This window comes from Triturus cristatus, chromosome 11 (genome assembly GCF_964204655.1).
Source record: "Triturus cristatus chromosome 11, aTriCri1.1, whole genome shotgun sequence".
Classification (NCBI taxonomy): Eukaryota; Metazoa; Chordata; class Amphibia; order Caudata; family Salamandridae; genus Triturus; species Triturus cristatus.
Window position 1 is genome coordinate 563438006 of NC_140594.1, and position 16583 is coordinate 563454588.

The window sequence follows — 16583 nt, forward strand, 5'->3', positions numbered from 1 at the left end:
CAACTTTATTCAGTTTATGGGTAGCCACTCTATTAGTGTGGTTTAGTATATAATACATAACACAGTTAAAATCACCAATTAAATACATATCTCCTTGACAGTCAGCCAACAATACAGCCAAAACATAACAAATATAAGGTTCTTCCACATTTGCCATATAAACACCACAAATTATGATAATACTATTATTAACTAGAATCTGGCAGAGAACATTTTAAGCAAATGTATGTCATTTATACTTAGGCAGATTAGCCACCCACCAAATTGACATCTGTTGGGATGTGCATACAACCAAATTAAAACCTGGTTGCCTAAGTACTTTTTGACAATATGAGTTTCCATAAGGCAACCAATATGGTGATAGTCTTTCACATATTAACCTGCGTTTATGGGAGCTATTAAGACTGCATGCATTGCTGCAAATAATGGTTAATCTGCTGTAACTCATTATTCATGAGTTGGTATAAGACATTTAATTGATCCTTAGTCATTCGCAGTATATGATTCTGCAATTCCTTTATTCCCAATGTTAGATAAGAGTGCTAGATGTTTGTTTCTCTATTATATATGTTCTTTGTTGCAGAACCTAGGAGTAAATTGTGTAGATGGAGGAAATAGTAAAAATAACAGAACAATGTTTTTATAATAATACACAGAAAAGTAAAATTTGCATGAAGAAAGCTGTAAAGAACTGGGAACCCCTAGTGGAAAGACAGTTACTCATTTTGATGAACACTTATATACAGAGGACTAGAGTAACTATTTATGTCTAGGGTTAATGAAGAAAGCCATACAGAACCCCCTTTTCCATGTTGAGATATCAGTGGAGTTAGGTTGAAAAACATAGTTTTCTGATAAAATGGCGTTTGAAAAGTACATGATAATTCACAGAAAATATGGACTATTCAATATTTCAAATCTGTCTTGGCAATTCAAGTGTTGTGCTAGATGCCAGTTAAACTTCAAAGTTTAATGACCTAATAAAGGAACTCAGAGTTTGGACATGTTCCTCTGTGTGGTCACAGAACTACCAGAGACTTGAAATGTCTAAATTATATACGCCAGGGGGCACTTCATCCCATAGACATTTCACAAATGGTTGAAGCATGTAGACTTTTTGTGAACATTTCTTTTTACCCACTATGTAATCAAGAAGAATAACAATACTATTACTGTAACGCTCAAAAGATATCACATGACAATGAGAATGGTAAGTAATTCTGGCAAGTGAATGTAATACAATAAATATAAAATACACAGGATTCACAATTAGGATGGGGAAGAATATTGATGAAATAAGAAAATGGAGAGAAAGATGAGGCAGAAATAAATGGGGAAGCAATCCAACGATGTTTAAATGCTATGACAGGGACTCTTGCAGATAAGTTGAAGACATTTGGGACATTAGGTGTTTAGAGTACCCCAAGAAAGTAATGTAAGAACTATACAACTTCTGAGGACATGGGACAGTGTTTTCTACTAATTCTTACTTTATGAGCTGCTTCACCCAGGCAAGTTCACAAAAGAAAACAGATATATTTGTATCACTACAAAGCCCTCATTACAATGGTGCCAAGAATACCAGTGCAGTGGGTGCAAGAACTGAATTTACCAATAACATAGGCAGCAGTATTTCCAGGATGCGAAATACATTAACATTATGAGTCGGTCCATGAGAACATCAGAAGTAGGTAATTACTGAGAAAATCAAACTAGCCATAACTGATTCCTGGGGTATTTCCTAATGTTTCACTATTTCCAACTGGAATTCCATCAGCTTTTAGCTGGCGGGATGTCTAGGAGGATTAAATGGGGAGTTTAGTATTCCTGTATCTCCTATAATTCCTTATTTGGTCAGAAACCCTATTTCCAGCTGAATCTGGATTTACTCAACACTTGAAAAGGAGGGAAACGTAATTGAAAAATAAAGGTGCGAAACCTTTTTTCTGAACTAATATAGCAGATTAAAGACACAACTGATAACTTAAGACACAGCTGATAAGACATGTGGTTCAGTATCACCTGAATTCAACTTCCACAAGACTGAGTTCCTTCAGGTCAGCGCTCAGCTCAAATGCTCTCAGAATTGGATCCTCCTCGGTCAGCATGATAAGAGCAGGGCTGGCTAAACAGCGGTAGATATCAAGACGAAACCTAGAGCAAGGGACGAAGAAGAGGGTAAGACTGGCAAAACATACATGACCAATTTATTGCAACATCTTGGTTTCGCGCAATAACATAAAAACATGGCATCAGCCAATAAAATTTAGCAAAAGTAAAAGAATCATAAATAATAAAGGACTAGATGTATTATTTAATGCTCACAACATAGTGGTCAATTCAATTCAATTCAATAATTGTGGTCACCATTTGCAAACAGTATTGTTTACACCAATAAATAATTTTCTGAACGGACCTATGTACAAATAGGTTGGTTGGCAACATTTTGTGGGTTGTTATCTGACCTACCTCATTAATATTTAAGACATAAGTCACAAATTGAGACTCACTCCGATTGGTGGCCATCACAGGGGTGTGCATGCTAAAGTCAGCAAATCACTATGTCTTTGATCGCCTTTCAATAAATTAACCTTTTTTTAAAGAAAAGTTTACTTTTATTTTTGCCTGTTTATGTCTATCCCCAACAAACTGTGTCTTAAAAGTCACAAAGGGTTCCTATAGGGACGCCGTCCCTTTAGTGAATGGGATAAGACTCCAACTTGGGGGTCGGTAAAATTGCAATGTTTTGCGGCTAAATTTCAGTCACAAAACCTTGATACGTATGATACTAGCTAGATACTTGTAACTAAATTATGCCTGCAACAGGCACCGTTCAGATACCGAAACAATCAGTATCCATTTGGAATCCCATTTTAGAAGTCAGAAAAGCTTTTTCGACTTCTAAAATGGGATTAGTACATAGCAAAAAAGCATTTTTAGGGTCACAAATGACAAATCAGAGAATTTGTGACAGCTTATATGCTTTATACATCTATCCGCAAGAGGCATCAGGCACTCCTGGCTTTAGGCCCTGGCATATACATCTGAAATGTGCATTTACACGAAATAAGCAACAATGCAATCCGAAAGGAGATTAATTCCCATCATTTTATCATCCATCCAAAGCCGCTTTCTGGCAGAGCCTACATGCAATTTTCAATGGAACCAAAAGGGTTTTCACTTACTCTGAAGGTCATATTTCTGTTCGCTGTGACTTCAATTCATTAAATACCCACTTTTTGCTGGCTATATTCGGCTCTCCATAAATCATTTATCGTGCACCAACACATTATCTATTTAGTATTTTTTAACCAAAATTTAAACTGCTTTTTGGATTTCACACTTTGTGGTTTATCTGATGTCGGGACAGACACTATTAGATATATTTTTTATGGTTTGTGCACCGTTTAACGTACTGTCCTCCTTAAAATGCAAAAAAAGTGAAACAGCTTCAATAGAACCGACTGGGTCAACTAATTCAGTAAACAAATGGTGGCAAAATACTCCAGACATTTTTGGGGAAAAGAGTTTAAATGAGATCTTGATGTATCTGTAATTCGACCCTGCGCAGATTAATCAATGTCATATTCAGGCAATATCCATGGACAAGAACAAGTGCGGTTTTTTTCGCAGTCGGAACAAATCTACATGCTGTAAATATTTAAACAATTGCACATCTGGACAAATAGCAAACATTACAAAAAAATGTTTCTGCATAAAATGTCCCCACAACTGTCATGTTCCTACAACCCGGATCCACTCACTACCACTCCGAATTTCAGTGACTTTGTTTGTTTTGGAGTCGAAACATAACATGCCTTCAACAAAGTTGTTTAGGGACATTTCTATGACTTCTATTACAAACATTAATTTCTCTTCTGAGTAAAGAATGATAACTTCTCTCTAACAAAGTCATTTTGGTATTATGCAAAATGAAGACCCCAGAGCATCTTCAGGAAGCCTAGAAATAATAATTAACTTCTGTGACCCATATTTTTCATGGGTTTGCGTCGGTCTTGCGCCACACAATGGGGCGCAAGGGTGATGCAAAACCTTGAATGATATTTACCAAGCCACGCAAGGCCACCTTGCATGGCTTAGTAAATCTGGAGTATCGCAAGGCAGAGCAAGCCACTCTCTTGCGTTACTCTGCCCCAGGGAGGCCTTTCATGGTGGAGCATGGGTGTACCACGCATCCACCCATGTATTTTGGCGCTCACCCAGATTTATTATTAGTGATAGACCTGGGAATTGGTCAAAATGCTATGTCTCCCCAGTGGAGGTGTAACAGGTAAAATATGTTTATTTCTCTTTGTTTTGTCCTCTGTGCATGTGCTGCATTTTGCAGCACACATAGAAAGAGGAAAATTCATCTGAGGATTGCTTTTGTGCAGGAAGGGGTCCCTTCCTGCATAAAAACAATCCTGTCTACAGTGCAGGCACCCTTACACCATGATGCAAGGGTGCCTGCGTTGGCGCTAGGCAGCAGTTTGTGCACCAACACAGGCAGAGAGCAGGAATGCGCTGTATAATGCAATCCTGCCCTCTCTCTGTCACGCAGCACAGCAAAGTAGCTTGCTGCATTGTGTGTAGATTTGATAAATATGCCCCTTTGTTTCTCCAAAAACCACATCTTTGCAGTCTTGATATTCACAGATACAAAGCAGAAAAGTTTGGCGGGTGATATTTCCTGATTCGGAACCGTGGTTTCCAGAAGCTACACGAAGATAGCAACACACCACAACCTTTTATGTTCATACACAAATTTCATACACAAAGTGATTTTTAAGTAGTTTGGAAAGACCCCTAGAAGCTCTCTCCCCTTTTTGCACATAGAGCTTTCCTTTCTAAGGATGACGAAATGCTTCAACTATGGGGACCACCAATAGGATTCCAAGAACCATGGTTACCAAACTTAAAGTGGCTGATGCTTGGGATCTGCAAATTTACAATCACTATCCATGGTCCAATGTTGTTCAAAACCAAGGCCTTTTCATTTGTTTAAAAGTTGCACCATCATTCAGAAACAAATGATGGACAATACTCAGTGGCTGCCTGCAGGAAGTACGTGTCAAGCGTTATGTCTCCATCGGTGAAGAAGGCTGACCCACCTAAGTAAAAACATTTGGAATGATTCAGCCCAATGTAGACGGTCAGGATAACGATGAGAGCAGGAAGAGGAGGAGGTGGCCACTTCTGTAGTGCAAACTCACCCAGAGCCCGCAGTGTGGAAGTTATTCGTCATTTTTCCTAAACAATCAACTAAATGCCACGTAAGGCAAATGTATCTGATGTGAAAGACACTAAGCTGAAGGAAACTCTGTTTTATTTCCCTGAGAATACCAGCAGCAGGATACAATTGGTGGCAAAATATTCTCTTCGATTTTTAGTAACAACAGAAACAAAAGAAAGCAAAGCAGACTTTCTTCAGGCAGGACACGCAGAAAACAAATATAGTTTTTAAAAAATGGCTTGCATGCACATTAACATCAACACGTGTGATAGTGTGGAGAATAGCCCATGGATTTGTTAGAAACCTGGAAGATCACCTGAAAACCTACCTCCATATGTTTTGCAAAACTTGAGCTTCTTTTTTACCCTCATTTGATGGTGTTTGTTTTGCTCTTTTTTCTACATGTTAAGTTGTAATTTCACAAAAAGGTAAAGCAACACACCCATAAAGAACAATTTACTTACTTTCACTAATGTTCTTTCTGGTAGAGGCCCTATTTAGCTGCAGACTCCTCGCCTTTTGAATTTTCCCAAGGAATCAGAATGGATCCAGAAACTTTTCAGCATAACCACTGCATGCCCGAAGATGGCGCTGTGCGGCTCTGCACCAACGGCATGCCACTCTGAAATGGCGTGCAAAGCCTGTATAGGCGCAACTCTGCATGATGATGTCAGATGCTTTTGAGACTGTTCGCGCCACCAGAGCCCCAAACGAACATTGGTGTGACCAGTGTGCAGGTTCCTAGACTTGGGATCTTATTAATGGATAGAGTCGAATCATAGAATGGGGAGGACAGGAGGGTCAATGAGGACTAGACAGACTAGATAGACTCTCTACCAGAAATGAGTTACCAAAGATAAGAAATGTGTTCTTCTGATAGACGTCTCAATTCAACTTCTTCACCCATTGAATAAATACCAAAGCTGTGCCTATGTGTAGCTGGGTGTGTGGATTGTATCAAACCAGAAAGTCCTGCAGGACCAAGCGGGCAACTTGCCCTGCTCAGTAAACCTGAATATCCAGACAATAGTGATTCATGAATGTATGGAGGGACACCCACATAGCCCCTTGGCCCATGTCTATGACAGAGACTTTGTGCCAAAGCAGTGGTAGCAGCTTTGGTCTGGTAGAATGAGTCCTTCCGGAGGCTGCTTTGTAGCCATTGCATAGTAGATCTTAATGCAAAGCACAACCCAATGGGAAAAGGCTCTTTCCTGCACTTTTTTTGGTCCCCAGAACGGTTGTATGACATAATTTCGACAGACAGAAAATCGACCTACAAATATATCGCAACAAAAATATCGATGTCAAGAATATCAACATCCTATCTACAACATGGTAAGAACAAAAATATCGAAAATTAAATATCGATGTCAAAAATATCGTTATTAAAAATATCGTTTTTCTTTTACTTTAAAAATATATGTAAAATAAACCAAATTATAGTTAGAAATTAAATAAACATAATTAAATATATTGTATAATATTTAAAATGTATAATTAAGATATATAATTTAATAAAACATTAATTAAACATATACATATAATATATAATATATATACTTACTTAATAATTAATTTTAATAATAATTTCTGTAACGTATAAATTATTAAATGTTTTTAAAAATTACCAATACATCTATACACATAAAACAATAACATTAATAAATATTTAATAATTACATATAGCAAATAATAATCAATATTTTTAATGTGAATAATTTTTTTTATTAATGATATATTACAATAGCTAAAATAATACAAAACATATTAAATATCAGACACAATAAAACTACTAGTCCAACTCCAACAAAAACAACAGTAAGGAAAATGTTGGATAGCGTATGGGTAAAAATTACTATTCCAACTCCAAACAGTGCAACAGTAGGGAAAGCGTTGGATAGCGTAGGGTTAAAATTACTATTCCAACTCCAGAGAGTGCAATAGTAGGGAAACTGTTGGATAGCGTAAGGGTAAAAATTACTATTCCCACTCCAGAGAGTGCAACAGTAGGGAAAACGTTGGATAGCTTAGGGGTAAAAATTACTATTCCAACTCCAAAGATTGCAACAGTATGGAAAGCGTTGGATAGTGTAGGGGTAAAAATTACTATTCCAACTCCAGAGAGTGCAATAGTAGGGAAAGCGTTGGATAGCGTAAGGGTAAAAATTACTATTCCAACTCCAGAGAGTGCAATAGTAGGGAAAGCGTTGGATAGCGTAGGGGTAAAAATTACTATTCCAACTCCAGAGAGTGCAACAGTAGGGAAAGTGTTGGATAGCGTAGGGAAAAAAATTACTATTTCAACTACAGAGAATGCAACAGTAGGGAAACCACTGGATAGCATAGTGGTAAAAATTATTATTCCCACTCCAGTGAGACCAACAGTAGGGAAAGCGTTGGATAGCGTAGGGGTAAAAATTACTATTACCACTCCAGAGAGTGCAACAGTAGTGAAAACGCTGGATAGCTTAGGAGTAAAAATTACTATTCCCACTCCAATGAGTGCAACAGTAGGGAAAACATTGCATAGCGTAGGGGTAAAAATTACTATTCCCACACCAGAGAGTGCAACAGCAGTGAAAACGCTGGATAGCGTAGGGGTACAAATTACTATTCCCACTCCAGTAAGTGAAACAGTAGGGAAAGCGCTGGATAGCGTAGGGGTAAAAATTACTATTCCAACTCCAAAGAGAGCAACAGTAGGGAAAGCGTTGGATAGCGTAGGGGTAAAAATTACTATTCCAACTCCAGAGAGTGCAATAGTAGGGAAAGCGTTGGATAGCGTAGGGGTAAAAATTACTATTCCCACTCCAGAGAGTGCAACAGCAGTGAAAACGCTGGATAGCGTAGGGGTACAAATTACTATTCCAACTCCAAAGAGTGCAACAGTAGGGAAAGCGTTGGATAGCGTAGGGGTAAAAATTACTATTCCAACTCCGGAGAGTGCAATAGTAGGGAAAGCGTTGGATAGCGTAGGGGTAAAAATTACTATTCCCACTCCAGAGAGTGCAACAGTAGGGAAAGTGTTGGATAGCGTAGGGGTACAAATTACTATTCCAACTCCAGAGAGTGCAACAGTAGTGAAAACGCTGGATAACGTAGGGGTACAAATTACTATTCCCACTCCAGTAAGTGAAACAGTAGGGAAAGCGCTGGATAGCGTAGGGGTAAAAATTACTATTCCAACTCCAGAGAGTGCAACAGTAGGAAAAGCGCTGGATAGCGTAGGGGTAAAAATTACTATTCCCACTCCAGATAGTAAAACAGTTGGGAAAGCACTGGATAGCATAGGGATTCTATAAACATAATAACCAATTAAATAATTAGTTATAAAAAAATAGCATATTAATAATTAATTTACAAAATAATTATTATTAAATACCAATTATTTAAAATAAATATTTATATAAATAACTTTAAATTACATCCCACACTATTCCCCCTTTAACACACAACACACTACACATACAAAATACACAATACTTTTAAATATCAGTTTATCTATTATTTACAATTAATAATACATTCTTTATCATTAATATACTTATTATTTACTAATTTATACATATTAACTACCAAATTACAATTATTCACTAATTAATTCTTAATTAACAATACATTAATTAACAATAACAACAAATAACATGAAATAATGAATTATTTATATTTACTATATTTAACGTACTAATAACAATTAATTACCAATTAATAATTAATTAACAATTAATTATTATTAATTACAAATAAATAAAAATAATCAGTAATTATTTGAATTTAATTACATCCCACCCTATTCCCCTATAAACCCACAACCCACTACACATAAAAATTCACATAATTAATTTAATCATCAATTAATCACTTAATAAAATTAAATCAACAATTAATTAGTAATTAACAATTAATTATTTAACAATACCAATAAATAAATATTAATATTAAACTAATTATAACTTATATAATTAACCAATTAATAAAATTAATTTACAATTAATAATTAATTAACAATTAATTAATCAATTAATATATTTAATTTACAATTAGTAATTAATTAACAATTAATTAATCATAAATACCAATTAAACAATACATATTAATTAATTAATTATAATTAAATTACTTCCCACCCTATTCCCCTATAAACCCACAACCCGCTCTGATACTAAAACGCTAAATTATATTTTAAATAATTATTAATCTCTGAACATTTATTTTTAAATGTATTAAAATACATTACAATAATCTTTAACATACAAATAAAATACATATTAAAATACATTACACTAATAAAATATCGATATTATTGACATCGAAATTTTTGATTACGATATTACTTACATCTATATTAATGACTTCGATATTATTAACTTCGATAATACTTACCTTGGGGTCGATATTCTGTCCATCGATATTCTTGACTTCGATATTCTTTACCTACGATATTAACAACTCGATATACTTTTAGGTCGAAATTTAAAACTCGATATTTAGACTAACCACCCCCCAGAACCTCACAAAGAGTGGATCGGTGATGTTTGGTATAATCCATGTAGAAGCTCAGTGTTCTCTTGGGGTCCAAGTGATGGAGTCTTTCCTCCTTAGAGGGGTGAACCAAAGCATAAACCGCTGACAGGGTGATGCTTTGACCAACATGGAAAGGCATCACAACTTTTGGCAGAAAGGATATCAGAGTCCACAAAATCGCTTTGTCTAGGAAGAAGGTGGTGTAAGGTGGGTTGACACAAAGAGCTTGAAACTCACACACAGCGCTGATGTTTATTTGATGAAGAATACTGTCTTGAGGGTGAGAAGTCCAGAGGAACAGCTGTGACACAGCTCAAATGGGATGCAGATGAGAAACATGAGGACCAAGTTAAGGTCTCACTGAGGCATGACAAACGGCGTGTGGTAACCCTTTATAAAAATCACATAACTACAGAGGATTTGAACAAAGAGAGTTGGTCCAGCAACACTGAAAGAGCTGAAAGGTACCCTTTAACTGTGCCCAGGGCAAGGAGTTGCCAGGCTAAGGACAAAACAAACAATAGCACGTAAGATAGCTTGTCCTGAAGGGGGTCAATATGCAGAGAACCACACCAAACCACAAATTTGTCCCAATGACAGTTGTAAACAATTTTAGTCAAGGGATGCCAGGCAGCCAAGATGACATCAACCTACTTTCGAGGAAGATCAAAGGCATTCAGCTGTCACTGCTCAATCTCCATGCATGAAGATGGAGATTGTGAAGGGCCGGATGCAGAACCCTAACCTGTTGCTGCGACAGTAGGTCCTCCAGGAGGGGCATCCTGATCAGAGCACAGATGCTCAAGCCCAGGAGCCCTGGATACCATACTCTCCATGCCCAATCCAGAGTCACTAGGATGACTTGGGCCTGGTTGGTCCTGATCTTCTTGAGATCTTGGGGCAGGCCTGGTATTGGTGGAAAAGCATACAGAAGTTCAGAGTTCCAATGGAGGCAGAATGTGTTTCAGAGAGAGATATCTCATGGAAACGCCAAAGCAGAGAAGCACTGACATTATGCGTTCTTGGCAGTTGTGAACAGATCAAGCCAAGGGTCTCTACATTCGCGGAAGAGAACTTGTGTCACTTCCGGGTCTAACTGCCACTAGTGATTCGCAGGCGCCGATGGCTGAGTTTGTTCACGCTAGCGTTCAATAACCCTGCCAGGTGATTTATCATCAGGAAAATCCTGTGGCGGTCCTGCCAATTCATGAGGCGCAAAGCCTCCTGGCACAGGGTTAAAGGCACCACCCCACCCTGTTTGATGCAGTACCACATGCTGGTGGTGTTGTCCGGGAGCACTTGAACCAGCCTTCCCTTGATGGAGGGAAGAAAGTCTCTTAGCACCAAGAGGGTGGCCTACAGCTCCAGAAGGTTGATATGGAGCCAGGACTGTATCAGAGATCAGAGGCTTCTGATCTCCATGGCTCCACGTTTCCAAGGTGGCTGCCCCAGCCCAGTAGAGACACATCGGTCCCCACTGTCAGATCTAGGTGGGGAAGGGGTCTACTACTGAAACAATCACGGTCAAGCAACCACCAATGCATATCCTTTCTTATCTCCTCCAAAATCTGAACATGGTCAGAGATGTCCCCTTAAGGTTGAGCCACTGAGACTTCAGATCCCACTGCAGAGCCCCCATCTGCCACCTGGAGCTTCAGTCAATCTCACTGAAATCTCGGACTAAGATCGGTATGATAACCTGAATGTCCAGATTCATGTCCAGACTGGTTTCGATGAAGGAGAACATCTTAGCAGTCAGGTGGTAATTCAGCACGTTGATTGTGAACCCCAAAGATGACAGGATGTTTGCCATAGTCTGGAGGTGACTGGGGCAAGCTGACTGGGGCAAGCATGCCTTCAACAGTCAGTCATTGATGTAAGGTAATATTGGCACACCTCATCTCGGAAGATGTCCTGCCAACACCGTCATCACTTTTTGAATTCTTTGCTATTGAAAGGAGGACCATTATTAGATTTGAGAATGATTCAGCCCAATGTAGACGGTCAGGATAACGATGAGAGCAGGAAGAGGAGGAGGTGGCCACTTCCGTAGTGCAAACTCACCCAGAGCCCGCAGTGTGGAAGTTATTCGTCATTTTTCCTAAACAATCAACTAAATGCCACGTAAGGCAAATGTATCTGATGTGAAAGACACTAAGCTGAAGGAAACTCTGTTTTATTTCCCTGAGAATACCAGCAGCAGGATACAATTGGTGGCAAAATATTCTCTTCGATTTTTAGTAACAACAGAAACAAAAGAAAGCAAAGCAGACTTTCTTCAGGCAGGACACGCAGAAAACAAATATAGTTTTTAAAAAATGGCTTGCATGCACATTAACATCAACACGTGTGATAGTGTGGAGAATAGCCCATGGATTTGTTAGAAACCTGGAAGATCACCTGAAAACCTACCTCCATATGTTTTGCAAAACTTGAGCTTCTTTTTTACCCTCATTTGATGGTGTTTGTTTTGCTCTTTTTTCTACATGTTAAGTTGTAATTTCACAAAAAGGTAAAGCAACACACCCATAAAGAACAATTTACTTACTTTCACTAATGTTCTTTCTGGTAGAGGCCCTATTTAGCTGCAGACTCCTCGCCTTTTGAATTTTCCCAAGGAATCAGAATGGATCCAGAAACTTTTCAGCATAACCACTGCATGCCCGAAGATGGCGCTGTGCGGCTCTGCACCAACGGCATGCCACTCTGAAATGGCGTGCAAAGCCTGTATAGGCGCAACTCTGCATGATGATGTCAGATGCTTTTGAGACTGTTCGCGCCACCAGAGCCCCAAACGAACATTGGTGTGACCAGTGTGCAGGTTCCTAGACTTGGGATCTTATTAATGGATAGAGTCGAATCATAGAATGGGGAGGACAGGAGGGTCAATGAGGACTAGACAGACTAGATAGACTCTCTACCAGAAATGAGTTACCAAAGATAAGAAATGTGTTCTTCTGATAGACGTCTCAATTCAACTTCTTCACCCATTGAATAAATACCAAAGCTGTGCCTATGTGTAGCTGGGTGTGTGGATTGTATCAAACCAGAAAGTCCTGCAGGACCAAGCGGGCAACTTGCCCTGCTCAGTAAACCTGAATATCCAGACAATAGTGATTCATGAATGTATGGAGGGACACCCACATAGCCCCTTGGCCCATGTCTATGACAGAGACTTTGTGCCAAAGCAGTGGTAGCAGCTTTGGTCTGGTAGAATGAGTCCTTCCGGAGGCTGCTTTGTAGCCATTGCATAGTAGATCTTAATGCAAAGCACAACCCAATGGGAAAAGGCTCTTTCCTGCACTTTTTTTGGTCCCCAGAACGGTTGTATGACATAATTTCGACAGACAGAAAATCGACCTACAAATATATCGCAACAAAAATATCGATGTCAAGAATATCAACATCCTATCTACAACATGGTAAGAACAAAAATATCGAAAATTAAATATCGATGTCAAAAATATCGTTATTAAAAATATCGTTTTTCTTTTACTTTAAAAATATATGTAAAATAAACCAAATTATAGTTAGAAATTAAATAAACATAATTAAATATATTGTATAATATTTAAAATGTATAATTAAGATATATAATTTAATAAAACATTAATTAAACATATACATATAATATATAATATATATACTTACTTAATAATTAATTTTAATAATAATTTCTGTAACGTATAAATTATTAAATGTTTTTAAAAATTACCAATACATCTATACACATAAAACAATAACATTAATAAATATTTAATAATTACATATAGCAAATAATAATCAATATTTTTAATGTGAATAATTTTTTTTATTAATGATATATTACAATAGCTAAAATAATACAAAACATATTAAATATCAGACACAATAAAACTACTAGTCCAACTCCAACAAAAACAACAGTAAGGAAAATGTTGGATAGCGTATGGGTAAAAATTACTATTCCAACTCCAAACAGTGCAACAGTAGGGAAAGCGTTGGATAGCGTAGGGTTAAAATTACTATTCCAACTCCAGAGAGTGCAATAGTAGGGAAACTGTTGGATAGCGTAAGGGTAAAAATTACTATTCCCACTCCAGAGAGTGCAACAGTAGGGAAAACGTTGGATAGCTTAGGGGTAAAAATTACTATTCCAACTCCAAAGATTGCAACAGTATGGAAAGCGTTGGATAGTGTAGGGGTAAAAATTACTATTCCAACTCCAGAGAGTGCAATAGTAGGGAAAGCGTTGGATAGCGTAAGGGTAAAAATTACTATTCCAACTCCAGAGAGTGCAATAGTAGGGAAAGCGTTGGATAGCGTAGGGGTAAAAATTACTATTCCAACTCCAGAGAGTGCAACAGTAGGGAAAGTGTTGGATGGCGTAGGGAAAAAAATTACTATTTCAACTACAGAGAATGCAACAGTAGGGAAACCACTGGATAGCATAGTGGTAAAAATTATTATTCCCACTCCAGTGAGACCAACAGTAGGGAAAGCGTTGGATAGCGTAGGGGTAAAAATTACTATTCCCACTCCAGAGAGTGCAACAGTAGTGAAAACGCTGGATAGCTTAGGAGTAAAAATTACTATTCCCACTCCAATGAGTGCAACAGTAGGGAAAACATTGCATAGCGTAGGGGTAAAAATTACTATTCCCACACCAGAGAGTGCAACAGCAGTGAAAACGCTGGATAGCGTAGGGGTACAAATTACTATTCCCACTCCAGTAAGTGAAACAGTAGGGAAAGCGCTGGATAGCGTAGGGGTAAAAATTACTATTCCAACTCCAAAGAGAGCAACAGTAGGGAAAGCGTTGGATAGCGTAGGGGTAAAAATTACTATTCCAACTCCAGAGAGTGCAATAGTAGGGAAAGCGTTGGATAGCGTAGGGGTAAAAATTACTATTCCCACTCCAGAGAGTGCAACAGCAGTGAAAACGCTGGATAGCGTAGGGGTACAAATTACTATTCCAACTCCAAAGAGTGCAACAGTAGGGAAAGCGTTGGATAGCGTAGGGGTAAAAATTACTATTCCAACTCCGGAGAGTGCAATAGTAGGGAAAGCGTTGGATAGCGTAGGGGTAAAAATTACTATTCCCACTCCAGAGAGTGCAACAGTAGTGAAAACGCTGGATAGCGTAGGGGTAAAAATTACTATTCCCACTCCAGTGAGTGCAACAGTAGGGAAAGTGTTGGATAGCGTAGGGGTACAAATTACTATTCCAACTCCAGAGAGTGCAACAGTAGTGAAAACGCTGGATAGCGTAGGGGTACAAATTACTATTCCCACTCCAGTAAGTGAAACAGTAGGGAAAGCGCTGGATAGCGTAGGGGTAAAAATTACTATTCCAACTCCAGAGAGTGCAACAGTAGGAAAAGCGCTGGATAGCGTAGGGGTAAAAATTACTATTCCCACTCCAGATAGTAAAACAGTTGGGAAAGCACTGGATAGCATAGGGATTCTATAAACATAATAACCAATTAAATAATTAGTTATAAAAAAATAGCATATTAATAATTAATTTACAAAATAATTATTATTAAATACCAATTATTTAAAATAAATATTTATATAAATAACTTTAAATTACATCCCACACTATTCCCCCTTTAACACACAACACACTACACATACAAAATACACAATACTTTTAAATATCAGTTTATCTATTATTTACAATTAATAATACATTCTTTATCATTAATATACTTATTATTTACTAATTTATACATATTAACTACCAAATTACAATTATTCACTAATTAATTCTTAATTAACAATACATTAATTAACAATAACAACAAATAACATGAAATAATAAATTATTTATATTTACTATATTTAACGTACTAATAACAATTAATTACCAATTAATAATTAATTAACAATTAATTATTATTAATTACAAATAAATAAAAATAATCAGTAATTATTTGAATTTAATTACATCCCACCCTATTCCCCTATAAACCCACAACCCACTACACATAAAAATTCACATAATTAATTTAATCATCAATTAATCACTTAATAAAATTAAATCACCAATTAATTAGTAATTAACAATTAATTATTTAACAATACCAATAAATAAATATTAATATTAAACTAATTATAACTTATATAATTAACCAATTAATAAAATTAATTTACAATTAATAATTAATTAACAATTAATTAATCAATTAATATATTTAATTTACAATTAGTAATTAATTAACAATTAATTAATCATAAATACCAATTAAACAATACATATTAATTAATTAATTATAATTAAATTACTTCCCACCCTATTCCCCTATAAACCCACAACCCGCTCTGATACTAAAACGCTAAATTATATTTTAAATAATTATTAATCTCTGAACATTTATTTTTAAATGTATTAAAATACATTACAATAATCTTTAACATACAAATAAAATACATATTAAAATACATTACACTAATAAAATATCGATATTATTGACATCGAAATTTTTGATTACGATATTACTTACATCTATATTAATGACTTCGATATTATTAACTTCGATAATACTTACCTTGGGGTCGATATTCTGTCCATCGATATTCTTGACTTCGATATTCTTTACCTACGATATTAACAACTCGATATACTTTTAGGTCGAAATTTAAAACTCGATATTTAGACTAACCACCCCCCAGAACCTCACAAAGAGTGGATCGGTGATGTTTGGTATAATCCATGTAGAAGCTCAGTGTTCTCTTGGGGTCCAAGTGATGGAGTCTTTCCTCCTTAGAGGGGTGAACCAAAGCATAGACCGCTGACAGGGTGATGCTTTGACCAACATGGAAAGGCATCACAACTTTT

General features: G+C 36.8%; 1 protein-coding gene across 1 annotated transcript in view; it reads right to left on the reverse strand.

Annotated features, from left to right (window-relative positions):
* Positions 1-16583, reverse strand: part of TRPC1 (transient receptor potential cation channel subfamily C member 1) — a 441909-nt gene that overhangs the window by 253588 nt on the left and 171738 nt on the right. Inside the window, exon 5 of the mRNA XM_085633605.1 lies at positions 2023-2154. Coding sequence (XP_085489731.1) covers positions 2023-2154 — 132 coding nt within the window. The remainder of the gene's footprint in view (positions 1-2022; positions 2155-16583) is intronic.